The sequence below is a fragment of the Accipiter gentilis genome, chromosome 19 (assembly GCF_929443795.1).
Source record: "Accipiter gentilis chromosome 19, bAccGen1.1, whole genome shotgun sequence".
NCBI lineage: Eukaryota > Metazoa > Chordata > Aves > Accipitriformes > Accipitridae > Astur > Astur gentilis.
Window position 1 is genome coordinate 1415652 of NC_064898.1, and position 14543 is coordinate 1430194.

Genomic DNA, 14543 nt, shown 5'->3' on the forward strand with positions numbered 1-14543 from the left:
GCCTCTCACCAGTAGCTGCCTGGGAAAGGATTTCCCACTGGGCTAATTAACTCTAATTGTTCCACTCCTATTATCTTGTCAACCTCACCTCATTTCCCAGGCCTAGAGCAGTATTTTAATTGGCTCTTGATAGTCTAGTGTTGAATGACCGAATATGGGGAAGCTCTGAGACAAATGTGACATAGTTTTTACAAGGAACAGCGAACCTGAAGGCTCATGCAGGAGGTGTTGTACGTAGCTCTTGCACTTTTCTCCAGAAGGGAAAACACTTCTGGGTTGCACTGTGTCAAGCCAGTGTGATGCTACAAGGGTCTGTCGTAGTAGTTTGTTGTGAGGGGCAGAAATGAGTAGTACATCTAGTTCTGACTTACTCTGAAAATAAAGCAAAGCTTCTCTATCAGCATAAGCTGTCAGAGGGGTGTAGATCAAAGCTGAGCCCGGCCCTAAAAGAAAAATGACAAAAGATCCCAGTCAAAGCTGTCATTTGAGGATGTTACATCCTGTGACTTTCTGCCCAAAAAGAGGAAGAGACAGAATAGAAAGAACATGAGCTAAATGCTAATGGTCCTCATCCATTCAAATCTGAAGATCTGTCTTCACTGATTAAAAGTCCTTTAAAGTCGTACACTAGGAATCTGCCCAAGGGAAGGGAGCAGGTTGTCCAGAGAGTAGTTTAGTATATCAGAGATCCTTAATTTTACTGCTGCTCTTCCCTATTTATGCAAATCTTAAAAAAACATGTTCAAGTGGAGTAGAAGTGGCACCAGCACAGGCCTGCAGAAGAGCACAGAGCAGCTCCAAAAGTGTGTAGTTCAAAGGCATTCTGGACAGATGAAAGCTACTGAAATGGATACAATTGTCACATGTTAACAGGCGAGAAAAAAGAGTGAGTAAACAAGATTAGCTCAGTAGGATAAGGATATGTGATTGAATTGTCATCTAGTGTATCAGCGTGAAACGGTTTCCTGGAAATACCACATCAAAGCTAAAAACAATCCAGAACACAATGCAACATCTACTAGCAATTGGACCTGTTTCAGCAGTCAGACTTCAAGGGCAAAAAAGGGGACTTCTGATCAGAGTGTCTAAAAGATGTGGATGCTTAGAGACTGCTGAATTTCCAGTTTCTGCAGAGAGCAATGAAATCCCACTAAAACATGCAGACCCCTGATTTGGTCTTCTACAAATACGTATTCGGCTGCTTGGCTTCCTTGAGGGTGCTTGTCTCTGGTGAATGAATACTAGAAGAATGGAAATACACACTGACATTTCATTACTGCTGTATTTATTGCTTTTAAAAAGTCCACCAGGAAAAAGCAAATTGTAGCCTCTGCTTTCAGAAGTGACTTTGGTGGTTTTGTTATTGTAGTACACAGTTTGGGCTATGCCTTTGAAAGCATTCATTTTTTTCAGAAGTTGGGTTACTCAGCATACTCCGAAAATCCAGCCTTTAAAATTTTTCACCTTAGCACCCAGAAGCGTGATCACCCTAAATCAGTAGCCACACCTGAAGATTTGAAATGTGGTGAACATTTATGTCCTTATTCTTCTCTCCCTACCCTGTGTTCTCACTCCGTCTGTTTATTTCAGAAAGTTATATGGACTCCATCAAGGTCAGCTAGGACCTTCATGTTTTTGAGTCCTTCCCCTTTGTCCATCTTCCACAGAAGGGAAGGAGACCTAGGTCAAGGCATAGCAGTCACAATGTGCAGCACCCCATAATGGCTGGTGCCGTTGGACTGGAGCTGACGACCGGTCTAATGGAGCTGTCACCTCACCCGTGTTCCCAGTGCAATACTAGTTAGCGTGTGCTCTGAGTCACACCCCCTGCCAGTCACGTCTAATTGAGATCTCGTGGGTGCATAGAAGTAAAAGTCAAGTGATGGCTTGAAGACAGACTTTAAGGTTCCCGTCTGAGTCACCCTGGAAGTCTATGGGAGAGCGTATTTTTCCCAGATTCCTTTCCCACTCAACCTGCTTTTCCCTGAGCCTTTCCCACTTGTGTTTAGAGGCTGTTTTTGTCCTAAGGATGTGCTGCTGCCCCTTGCTGTCATGACCGCAGAATGATGAACAGACTGGGAATATGTAACCAGTCTTTTTCGCATGAAAGACAACAGGAATAAAACTAATTACAACTGAATTATTAAACGATAGTTATCACTAGCTTTGCAGGCAGTCCACTGAGACTCAGTGAACATGTGCATTTGTATGTAAGGATTTGAATGTTGTACCTGGGAATAGAGAGGAGGATTTTATTTTTATTTAGTGGTGTTTTTTATGAGAACAGAGTCCTTCCACGTCTCGTGGCCATGGGATGGGAGGGATTCATCTCACCTAATCTAGCCATGGGAAGGTGAATGTCTGGGCATCTTCAGAGGATGACTTGGCCTCCTTCAGGGTGTGATTTCATGCTCACGTTTAAGCAGTCCGGGTCCCCATTGCCACACTTGCACTGATGAAGATCTCGCTCAAACAAATCTTCTTTTGTTTTGTTTGGTTTGGTTTTAAGTTTATTAGCTGGTTCCGTTCCCCAGTCTGGATGGCTGCCCAATCCCCAGCCATTGCTGCCAGCATGAAAGCAGTTGTGGGAAGAAGCAGCAGGAGCAGGGAACGAGAGCGCCTTTTCAGCACCTGCACAGGCTTCCATCAGTTTAAGCTGGCACCCTGTAGCAGATGGAGTGAATCATCTGGTCACAGTGCCTCTCATCATCTATCAACTAGAGAAGGCATCTAGACAATTCTCTTACACGAGATCCCTAATTTTAAGGTTGCTGAATTGGGCTGAGATAAATTCTCCCACCAATTTTGGTATATTTTCATGCAAGCCCATATCCTGGGTGGGGGGGGGGGGAGGGCAGAGTCTTTGAATGGGTAGAAATGCTTCCATCCTCATTTCCGCAAGGCACGGTAAAAATTTAAGAGTTAGTAAGTCACTCGGGCACTGAAAAGTCCAGAAGGAAATTAGCCATTTTCTTGCTAAAGGTCACTTTGAACAGGATCTGATGAGTAAGTCACGTCATGTAAATGCAAATACATGGTTCTGATGTGGTGGATAAAGCAAAATACAGACAAGCTATTTTAAGTACACACCATGCTGTGTTTGAACTGCATGAGATAGGATCCTGTAGTAAAAAAATAGCGTGCAGTGAAGTGGGTCTTGCTCAGCGTGTATGTGCTCAACAGTGAAAATATGTTTAGATGTGTAATGCATAACAGATTTGTCAGTTCTTTGACAGTTTTGATCCATGCTTTGTATATGGTTGACATATGTTTATGTGTGTGTGTCTTGTCATAAAGTACTATGCTGTTGGGTTAAGGAAGTAAACGAACCTTCACTGAGAAACAAAGAAAAACATCACATGCCAAGACTTTTCTCCTAGACCAGTACCTCAAAATAGTGTTTATGACCATTTCTTCTTAATGTCGGTGGATCCATTGTATAGATACATGGATTTGCACACAGTTTACCATCTTTTAAAAGGCAATGTATAGGCACTGAGTGCCTGGAATGATCCTGGGCTTGTATGCCCACACCAGTAAAATAGTGAAAGAGTTACTGGTATAAAGTGTGTTGTGAACAATGGAGAAATAATACACATTATTTTTTTCTTTTTCAAGGTGTTCATCTTTACTATGTCGGTGGGGAAGTTTATGCTGAATGTGTCAGCGACAGCAGTATTTTTGTGCAAAGCCGCAACTGTAACTACCAGCATGGTTTCCACCCAGCCACTGTCTGCAAGATCCCCAGTGGCTGCAGCCTCAAGATCTTCAACAACCAGCTCTTTGCCCAGCTGCTTGCCCAGTCAGTCAATCATGGTTTTGAAGTGGTGTATGAGCTGACCAAGATGTGTACTATTCGAATGAGCTTTGTTAAAGTAAGGATTCTTTGTTTTCTCTTGCATTTCTGAACAGGCAAATCCCATCACTTGCTAGCTTTGGTGCAGAACTGGAGCCCAACAGATCCTTCCGAAGTGGGGATTTAGACACCCAACTTGCAAATAGCAATTCAGACTGCCTGTTTCCTAGTGTTGCCTTAAACTTCTAGGTGCTTAAAATCAGTAGCTTTTGTGGTCAACCTGGAAATCTCGTAGATTCCAAAAATCAGGTTTTCCATAGGCTTTTTGCGGAAAATAAGCAGAGATTGCACGGTGATGTTCCCCCATTGATTGCATAAAGAGCTCAAATTAGAGGGGCTTAGCAACATGTAAATGTTGTAGCACAAATCTTAGGCAGTTGGGATCTCTCCTATCATTACTGGTTTGCAACAGAGCTTGGTAGAGCCGTAGATCTGAAAGGAATGTCTTCATGTCTCTAGACTAATTTACAGTCTCACCATTACTATAGATTGGTGTATATGGTCTCAGTCAAGAAACACTTGAGTCCTCCTTCAGCCCCCAGTGAACCTGCTGGGAATTGTTGTTGTTTTCCACCTGTCTGATCCCTGGCAAGAGATTGTCTTAATTTCTGATGACATTCACTCTGGCCAGCCACACAACCAGAAGGGCTTCTTGCAAGCACGATACAAAACCCAAAAGAACATGTGACCTTCCCCCGTTATTTGGAAGAGACAGGAGGCCACCAAAGCCATTACTGTTTCCGTGTCTTTCATATCTGAACTTTGCAGTCTGACTGCTCTGTGTGTGATGTATCAGTCCTTGTGGGAGTTTCTTAAATCTTCTGAATGGCCTTCTCGCCAGAATAAGATCTCGACCCCCTTTAGGACTTTGGATTTACTTAGGTGCCTATTGCAGCATATAAACCCCAGAGAATGGTGAGTATTTCAGGACTGTTTACAGATGCGCTGGACTGACTTCCTATAGTGCTGCTGGGGAGAGCTAGCAGCAATGTTCAGCCTACAAACTAGAGAAGTTGCACCATTAGAAGCCAGTTGGTTCTGCTAGGTACCATAAGAAGTGGCTTGAGTATGTCCCTTTGTCTTGCAGATTTGGTTCTATACAAATGACTGAATCAATCTGATTGAATTCACATCTAAGATACTACAAAACTCCTTGAGGCTCGAGCCCAGTTCCCCTACGTTCTGCAAAGCAGATGAGTTGAGTCCCACACAGCTTTCTGGTCTGACTCTTTCCAGCCATCCTTGGGGACCCATCTCCTTAACTCTCTGAGAGCATTAAGAGTGCCCTGTAACTTCTCCCAAGGGTCCAAGCCAAAATCTCCCTGCCTGTGACCATGCTGTTGCTTTGTTCTTGGGAAGGAACTGACATCTTGCTCACATGCAAGCATTAGGGGAAAAAAAAAGAAAGCAAGACACCCAACAAACAGCGTTTTCTTTAATGGAAGACATGAATGGGCACGTTGTTTGTAAAGGCAGTGTAGCCAGTTACGCAGTATTTTCATTATCTCAGCAACTCAGGGGCAGTCTCTTTGATGTGTTATCTGCCTCCATGCCCAGCATGGCAGCAGAAATGGTGGTGTCGATGCATTAAATAATGCTGCTGCCATATTATCACCTTGCTTTGTTGAAATAATAGCAGCCGCTTAGTGCCTTAGGCACCAGAAGACCGGAGTGAGGAGTTATTTTGAACCCTTTCCCATGACCTTTGGAAAATGGCTATGCAAATCTCATCTAGGTTCTTCCTTCCTGACCTGTAAAGACCCTTTCCTGTACTCAGTCTTCTCAAATTACTTTTCTCCCAAGGCGTGAGCCCCGGTGCGTTCAGTCTGGGGACAGGTACGCCCCTGGGTGTTGGGTATGCAGCGCACAGAGGAGCATGTTGTCTGTCAGAGCACACACCAGGAGCCCCAGGTGCAGAGCAGACCTGTGGCCTCTCCCCTGATTCGTGTCCAGGTGCCGCTCGTCACCTACAGCCCGCAGGGCAAGCAGAGCCAAAGGGCTGGAGACCCTGCCTCCTACCCCACTAGTGCTCGAGCTGCTGGCTGGGAGGCGGGGAAGGGTAGGAACCGAGATGTGAGAAACTTGCCGGGACCGTGTCATCTTCTGGACATGGGACAGAGGGAGGTGAAGGTCCTGTCCTCTCTGATACCCTTCGTGTGTCCACGGAGCAGCTGGGAGGAGCTCAACCCTCAGGCAAATGTGAGTGTATCATCAGTGAGAGCAGACAGCGGTTTCCATCCATCGCTGCTGATAACCAGAGCAGGATGGCTGTTGTCCCCGCTCCACAGATGAGGCTGCTGAAACACAAAGTGGAGAGGCTGGAGAGTTTCTCCAAGCCGAGGTCTGAACCCAGCACCCTCCCTCACGCATTTCCCCAGGTCTCGAGGCTAAGGGGACGACTCAGCAGACTTGGCCGTTCCGCTACACAAGGCAGCTCAGCGCCCTGGGACGTGGCTAGAGCCTGGGCTGGAGAGAGCTGTTGCCCACAGGAGCTGGGAAGGGCTGGCAGGAGCAGCAGGACCCCTCAGCTGATCTCCCCCATGCCAGAAGGCACATTTCTGGTCTCCCCGTGGGGTGTCAGTATCTTCTTCCCACCATCTATGCAAAACACCACTGCAGCTTTGCAAGTTGTTCCCCTTTTTATTCCCTCTTTAAGAGAGCTCCACCTCCAGGTTCGTTTCGGCCCCAGGGATGCAGGAGGCTACCTGCAGCCCCAGAGTGATGTACGGGACGCACAGGGGGTCCGGCCCTCCTGGCGTTTCCCCTGCCGGGAGCTCCGGCCAACAGCCTGGGACGGCAGCACTGCGAGGGTTTGGGAGTTGCCAGCAGAAGGAGATGGGCAGCCAGCCGCACGTGCTGCCAGGCTCCTCCAAATCGGGCAGGTTGGGCTTGCAACCTGTAATTCCTATTCCTCCGGATTTTCTGTCCCGCCAGACAGCAGAGGTGCACCGACTCCTCTGACACTTGCCTTTCTGGCCGTGTATCTTCACTGCAGCTGAGTACTTAAGACTTCACAAACTCAGAAGTCTGACTGCGCTGATTTAAGGAGCGGCATTTTATGTAAACAATTCCAGAACGTTAATCTGAGGTGCCTACGAACACAGGCCCTTTCTAGCCTGATAAATTGCTGCCTCTTTAAAAGTACTCTTTGGGCTTTGGTGGGCCCATATCTTACTCTTCTGCTTTATTTCCACTTTTCTTCATTAAGTAGAAATGGATTTTACCCAGACCACTTATTATGGCATCTAGTTTTGGTGTCGATCCTAGTTTTGCAGCTGACCATCTAGAGAAATGGGTTCTAGCAGCCTCAGTTGTCCAAGCTGTTCAGCACTCTACAGTTTAGGTACCTTTGGCAGGCATCAGTCTTACTATGCCTCCATGTCCTTTTTTTCATGACGAGGATATCAACCCGCCTGACTAGCATAATGCTAGGTAAGGCTCAGCTCCTCTGATCCGTGGCCCATGAGCAAAGAGCGAGGCTCATCCTGCAGTGGGACCGTGTTTTGCACGTTGCCCGATGGAAATCTGAGTTGGGTTCTGGCAGTGAGACAGCCGGTGAGCTGCGAGACTTCGGGCTGTGACTTGGATGTCTTGTGTTGCTGTGAAATCAGGCCGCCTGCTTAACAAGCAGACGCTGTGCCCGCTTGAGGCGCGGGGACTTCTCGTTCTCTTTTCTGCCTGCCAGTACCACATCCCCATCTTCTGTCAGATGCTCTGTATCCCTTATCGCCCTGACAGAGCTGGAGAAATTACTGCAGGACTTCCCACTGCAGACAGCCAGGAACTCCCATGGGAAAAGAGGACATGTTCAAGGGTAGAAAACCTATGGAAAATGTCTATACAGAGGTTAGGTATGGTACAGAGGAACCTTGCCAGAAGTTTCCAGAGGTTCAGGCAAATACCTAGAACTTCTAGAGTCTCAGAGTGGTAGGATGCATCTCTTCCCATAAAGGAAGCCGTGCCCAGGATCCTCCCCAGTTCCTGTTAAAGTGTTGTGACAGGGCCTGGCCTGCTTTTTGTCTGTGCCAGACAGCAGTCTGGCACGCTTGCCTGGGCATGCCTCTGGGGTGCGAACAGCAGGGACCATTCCCCGTGGGCTGTTTGCAGGCAGCCAAGTTTGGAAACGGGCCTTTCCGTGCCAGTCGGTCTCAGCATCTGGAAGTGTGACTGAGCACTTTTAATTTCATAGTATGGAGTCCCTGATAACTGTGATAACAATGACCTTGAAATGGAGAAAAGTTTCTAGAGAGAATTATCCCTAGGACAAAGCATTAAATCTTGGGAACTTTGGCGATGGACTGCCTGTAGTTGTGTTAGACTGTCAGCACTGGAGTTGTGATTTAATTTTAAAAAAAAATAAAAGCCAAACCTCACTTTTCGGTCCTTTGATGCTTTTATAGGGCTGGGGAGCGGAGTATCATCGCCAAGATGTTACAAGCACGCCCTGCTGGATTGAGATCCACCTGCATGGACCGTTGCAATGGCTGGATAAGGTGCTGACACAGATGGGCTCACCTCATAACCCCATCTCCTCAGTCTCTTAAGAATCATCTCTAGAATTCCCTTAGGATGGATGCTATTGCAGGCAGTGGCTTATAGGGTTTCCAGTGAACAGAAGCTTCTATATATGTAGATGTATGTAGATGTAAATATATCTATACATAGTCTACTCTCCTTTTTCTCTTTTTTTCCATGCTACATTTTGTGGTTTCTAGTTACTCTGATGCCAGTACAATAAGTTTAGAAATTCAGGTATCTGTTCTCTAGTACAAAATAAGCCAAATTCCTGCAAAAGTGTCAAACATTTCCCGTGAGCATCTTCATTCCCCAGCCAAGCCAATAAACGGTGCGAATTCTCAGCACTTTCATGCGGATTCAGAAACCTGGCTGTAGCTGTTCCTAGTAGGTGAAATTCACCCCTCTGCAGGCAACCAAAGTCAGATCTCTACACCATTTATATCCATTTTACATCCTAATTTCAGGTCTAAAAGAGGACCTTAGATGGTGCACAGACTTGTGCAGAGAGATGACTTTTGTCCAGTGAACTGAAGGACTAAACTGCAATTCCAGTCTGTCTCCCTACTGCAAAGCACGATGGGGCAACAGATACACTGAGGAGCTGAGGCACCCCTGTCTCCCCTAGGATTTGGCAGGAGGAGAGAGCCCTCGGGACGTATTCAGCACTGGAGCCTTATCAGAGCATTCTGGACGCATCCAAGTAGTCTGATACTGTTAACGCAGTAGCGTACGGTACTGCTGCACTGAAAAGCAACAAGCTCCTAAGGAAAAAAAGAAGAAAATTTGAAATATATGCCTATAAGTTTAAAAACTAATTAACTTCCAGTGCTTTTTTGCAAAATACATACATATTTGCATATGTATCTGGCATGTAAACTGAATCCTATCCATTATACAGTATTGATGTAGTTTGTTTTAAAGTTAGGACTCTGTAGTTAGACTACTGTGCTGATATCAAGGGTACGTCTAAAAGGGACTTGAACTGTGATTCAGAAAAGGGAAATGAAGTGTGCATTGAAGAACCGAATAATTACTTTATCATTCGTCTTGGGATAGTCTCTGTACTGGGAAGAGGAAGCCCAGGCTCACAGGATGCCGTGAGGAGGAGGTGGGAGGCAGCCGCGTCCATCCCCTGTGCTGGCCAGTCCCCAGGATCCGACGGCAACGCTCGGGTCTGACGGCGAGGGCTTCCCTGCCGGTCACTTCGTACGTCCCCATGGATGGTTCCTCGTCTGCGATACAGGCTGCATCATTTGCAGTGCTTTTGCCTCGCCTGCAGAGGATGGTGAGGCAGCGTAAGCCACGAACAAGCAAAGAGTGAATCTGTGTGCAGAACCTTTTTTAAAGGCTCCTTGTCCGTGGTGCTTCTGTAAGCAGGGAAACCTATTGCCCGTACTCTCATCCACAGAGCCAGCCTTACAAAATGCCGTTCACTTGGTAACCTTTTCTGAGGAGGCAGGTGAAACTCTTACTGCATTTTGATGGTCCCCCTTACCTTGCTGAAAGGGTAGAGGATTATTTCTTCCCAGGCAGAACAGTCCACTGAAAATGGTTTTGCTTTAAGGGTCAGAAAGAGCGATAACTTCTCCAATCTCATTCCTCCTTAGAATACGCCAGAAGTATCCTGAGGGGAAAAAAAAATGTTTTACAGAATGTTTCTCTTCTTCTCACACAATATCTGGTGCTACATATTTTACTGCATAATTAGAAGAGGATGCCTGAAATCTTCAGCTACATCACATATGCAAAGGAAATACCAATCACTGGAAAGACTTTCCATGTGTTTTAGATGCTATGTAACACCTGTTACAGGGTGGTAATTATGAACAGAGCAGAAGAATCAGTAAACTAGCAGGGTTGCTTGGTTTGAATGCATTTTCAGCCGCCTGAAGAATTTGTAGGGCACAGAAGGATAAATTATTGTTAAGTTTGAGCAGTAATAGGAAGTTGTATAGGAAATCTGTAAATGCGGAGAACCCTATTCTGTCACCATTTGACATCAGCAGTGTCACTGTGGGGTAGGAAAAGCTTTACAGTCTCCTGCAGCAATTAAATCCAATAATGATGTTACACAGAATTTCCAGGCATGCCACGTACTGTTCAGAGAGATCAGTCTGGAAAAAGACATGTTCCTCAGCTCCTTCTGTCATCAGTGTCACTGTACCAAGGTACTGGTAACACCATTTTTAACATGTTTATTGCACCCTTTCGCCAGTAATTTCTCTGTGATTTTCACGTTGCTCATCCCTTTGCTTTCTTAGCAGCTAAGGGCAGAGAAAAGCACCTCTTCTGTCTAGGATCTAGCTCTGTCCTTCATCCTAGATTCTTCCTTGCCTTTTAGGCTGAAATCTCCTTTGCTTCTACTAGAGAGAGAAGCCTAGGGGTTGCTTTTAGACATTCCCAGCATTGTCATCTTCCTCGTGGAGAGCAAAGGTGGACGTTCTGAGGCGCATCGGCTCTCGGGCAGGTCCAGAACCTGGTTTCCTGCTGATGCTGCGGAGGAAAACTGGATAGCAGTGAAGAGAAGCAGGTTCCTCTGGGGCATCATTCATTTCATCCTAAGGCAGGTATTTCAAGTAGGTGGAATACACTGCGCTGTGAGCGTGCCTATGTCTTCCCACTGAGTATAAGGGGAGCTCAGGGTCACTAGCTCAGATGTGGACTGCTACATTGGACATATCCAAAAGTAGGTGAGGTGGGCCCTGGGGAAGATGTGATTGCTTTCCCAGCCTAGTAATGATGCTTGCTCAGTAAGTGCCTAAATGTGTTTAAATGGAAGTTGGTAAATTCAGAGCTGGTTTTCCCTTCCTGTATGTCTACTTTTATAGTAATCCTCATACAAATAGGACTTGGCTTCAATGCAGTCCACACATGCCTCTCATTAAAGGTAGTCACCTTAATATTCCCTTACTAGTAAGTAAAGAGGCATTTCTGGAGCATGATTTTCTGACCTATCTAAAATGTCTGTATTAGGATGAGATGAATTTCAGCAAATTTAGGTATTTGCTGAAAGTTGGATCGAAGCATCTGATTCTGAGTGATCATCCAACAGCCACCTCAGAGTTGTTAGCCTTTGGGAAGGCTGGTATCACTGCATGAACTATTTCCTACTTTTTGGTGGCCTCTAGGGCTTTAGTCCACTGTGCGAGATGCTGTGCAAACACAGAGCAGCTGACAGCTCCTTCCCAAGAGAAGGGGAGAGCTCACATCACAAGGGAGAAGTGGTAACGGTGGACGAGGCAAACAAGTAAATAGGAAGATGAGACCTGCCTAGATGCAGTGATAAAAAGTAAGGCTAATAAACCATTTATTTCCCTTTCTTTTTGAACACTGTCTTATAGGCTTCTCTAGTATATGTGAATTGAGCTCAGTTAAAAATTCAGGCTTCTCATAATTCACAGCAATCTAACATTGTATCTCACTCTAATGTCTCCCCATTTTGGAAGGAGATATTTTCTGCTGAAAGGTCTTCACGAACCTATCAACCTATAGTCGATTTAAAGCCTTTAAATGTTCTCATTAATACTCAACCTTTAGAGATAGGCTCCCTGAGAGATTTAAAACCACTTGCAGGGAGACTACATAGTCCAAGACAGATTTTTTTTTTAAAATGTTTTTTGAGCCATCAACAGTTCAAACCCTCTTGAAAGTCTCTGTGAAGAAGTACCATGCATCACCAGGCAACGGTGGGAGTTTGATCAGGTGGAGGCATCAAGCTTATTCATCATGGTATGTAGACCACTTGTTTTCCTATTAAATGGTCAAGAGAAGACAACTGCTTAATTGCTGCCCGTTCTTCAGCAGCACCAGTATTAATGTGCTGTTTGCATCCAGAGGTGAGGGGAGCAAATCCAGCACGCTGCCTGCATGGAGCCGTTCAGTGGCACTGCTGCTCTGACAGCTCAGTCCCATAACCTTGCACTGTAACAGCGGATCAGGTACGGTATAGCAATGGCTGTAGTATTCAGGAGTGCGGCACATGCTTTGACTCCCCAGCAGAGGCTACGCCACAAATGTCTTTACTCCTCATGAGAATTTCATGTTTTGGCATGCTCAGTCTGAAGGATAATGTATCAGCAACACGAAGGGGAACTGTGGCCCTGAGTAACATCAGCTGGAGTCGAGGAAATTCCTTCCGTGTCTCCAGCAGGTACTGTGTCAAGACTTTCACCGCCCTGAGCAGCCTTCTCTGAGGGGTCCCTGCCTTGAGCAGGGTGTCAGACTTGATGCCCTGCAGAGATCCCTTCCAATTTACATTATTCTGTGGTCTGTGCAGAGATTCAGTGACAGCTGGTTGCCACAGGCAGGAGCTCTCTGTTAGCAGCGGCGGTTTCAAGATGAAGCATGTTTATCCTCGGCTATTTCTGCATGACTTCGGTGCAGAACAGAGTTAGGAGGTATTAATGTTCCCTCAGCGTAAGATCAACACTGCAAACATTCCTCAGTGTAAACCTCATCTCCACCACACAACTCTTAAAATGGAAAAAATCAGGCATTTGTGACTGCAACTTTATCTACTCTGCCCTCGTTCATCCTGGCTTCACCTTTGCCTATAAGCTCTGCGAATCAGAAAGTCTCACCAGCGACTGAGGAGTTGCGCAAACAGCTGGATTTGAAGAGGCAGCTCAGGCACCGTTTGCTTCTTGGCTGGATGGAAACAATTTATAAAAAGAAGCCTGATCGAATTTAGTAACTTTGAAGGGATCTCAAGTATAAGGCCAATTTTCTTGCCTCATGAGAGACTTCTCTGGTGCAGCTATAGCTTTCAGGAATACCTGAGCCCTACATGGTGCTCAGCACAGGAAAGAAACATTTACATCCTCTGTGCTATTCACCTCTCCTCCTCGCTCCTCATAACCTAACTTAAGAAAAACCAAAACCAAACACAATAAAGAAAGATTAATGAGTCATAGGGCAGAGTAATTAAATACCATTTTTCAAAGTTGAGAAGTGCTGCCCAGAGTATAGATTTATATCATCAGAAATGTACTGAATGTAACATGTCCCATGTGCTGTCCAAGCCAAAGGTGAGAGCTCCTTGCTCTGGCGAAGCCTGGAGAGCAGGCTCTTACTTGGACATCTGAACCCCAGCCCTTCTGGGTGAGTGGAAACCCCACTGAAGGGGCTGAGAAGATTTTTCCAGAGGACTTATAGTTCATGGTTGGTTTCAGTAGCCAGAGATGAGTGAGACAATGAAGGGGCTGGGGAGGAGGTGCTCCTGCGAGCAGATACGCTCAGTGGTCATCGCTAGAGGTCTCAAGGCAGTACGTGCTTGGGCAGCCATTGTGTTCACTGGAACTTTTTACATTCACATCTAAACTAATCATCAAGGCCTGTTTTAGGAGCAGCTTGGAGTACCACAATCCTTGACCTGGTGCCTCCTACACACACTGCCTGGCCGAGTGTGCCAGCTGCTCGGTTAAGCCATTAGGTATGTTGGGGCAAATGGCGTCCCATGGGATGCAGGGAGTAGGCTCTCCTTGCATCTGGAAACTGCACTTGCAAGATTAACCTCTGCCTCGCTGCAGGACTAGTGAGTTCAGCTTTGGGGCAACCGTTCAAGGACACTATCAGCACATCCAGTTTGTGCTCCTCAAAGAAAACTGCAGTCTGAACAGAAACTGCACGACTGAAAGTCATGGATCATATAGAGCGTCTACCTGGGCACTGCAATAAAGCAACTCGCTTCATGCCTAGGTGGGAAACTGCAGTGCCCAAAGGAAGATGGAATCAGCAGGAGCTTTCACAGGGAGTCCCGACTATGAAATTACATTTGTACCAGGAACAAAGAATGGACAAGAAGAATGGCTTCCCTGAGAGTGCCTAAGAGGTCAGGTTACCATCCAAAAAGAGCCTGATTGATAGAGTTGGTTCCATCTTGCAGCAGGGAGAGAGATTATATGAGACTTTAGATCTGCGGAGGCTTCATCGCAGTGACTGAAACAGGGCTTCTTCATAACGGCAGCTCTGGGCGGACCTTTCCGCAGGGTACAGAAAGCCTGAGCGGGCATTTCCTCTTTTTTCAGCAGAGAGAAATCGCTTTGTGTCTCTAGCGCAGACAGACACTTCTGCATGTTGTGCACCAGCACAAAACACAGCCTTTGGTTTGTACTGATCATCTACTCGTAGCAAGCTCCGGCGTGGCCAGGAGCAGCCAAAAATCCTGTTA

General features: G+C 46.1%; 1 protein-coding gene across 2 annotated transcripts in view; it reads left to right on the plus strand.

The window, feature by feature from the left end:
• The window catches only part of SMAD9 (SMAD family member 9), a 37253-nt gene extending 28015 nt beyond the window's left edge, over positions 1-9238 (plus strand). For both annotated transcript variants that reach the window (XM_049823358.1, XM_049823359.1), the window contains exons 6-7: positions 3619-3875; positions 8257-9238. In XM_049823358.1, coding sequence (XP_049679315.1) covers positions 3619-3875; positions 8257-8400 — 401 coding nt within the window. In that variant the 3' untranslated portion in view covers positions 8401-9238. The remainder of the gene's footprint in view (positions 1-3618; positions 3876-8256) is intronic.
• The last annotated feature ends 5305 nt before the right edge of the window (positions 9239-14543 follow it).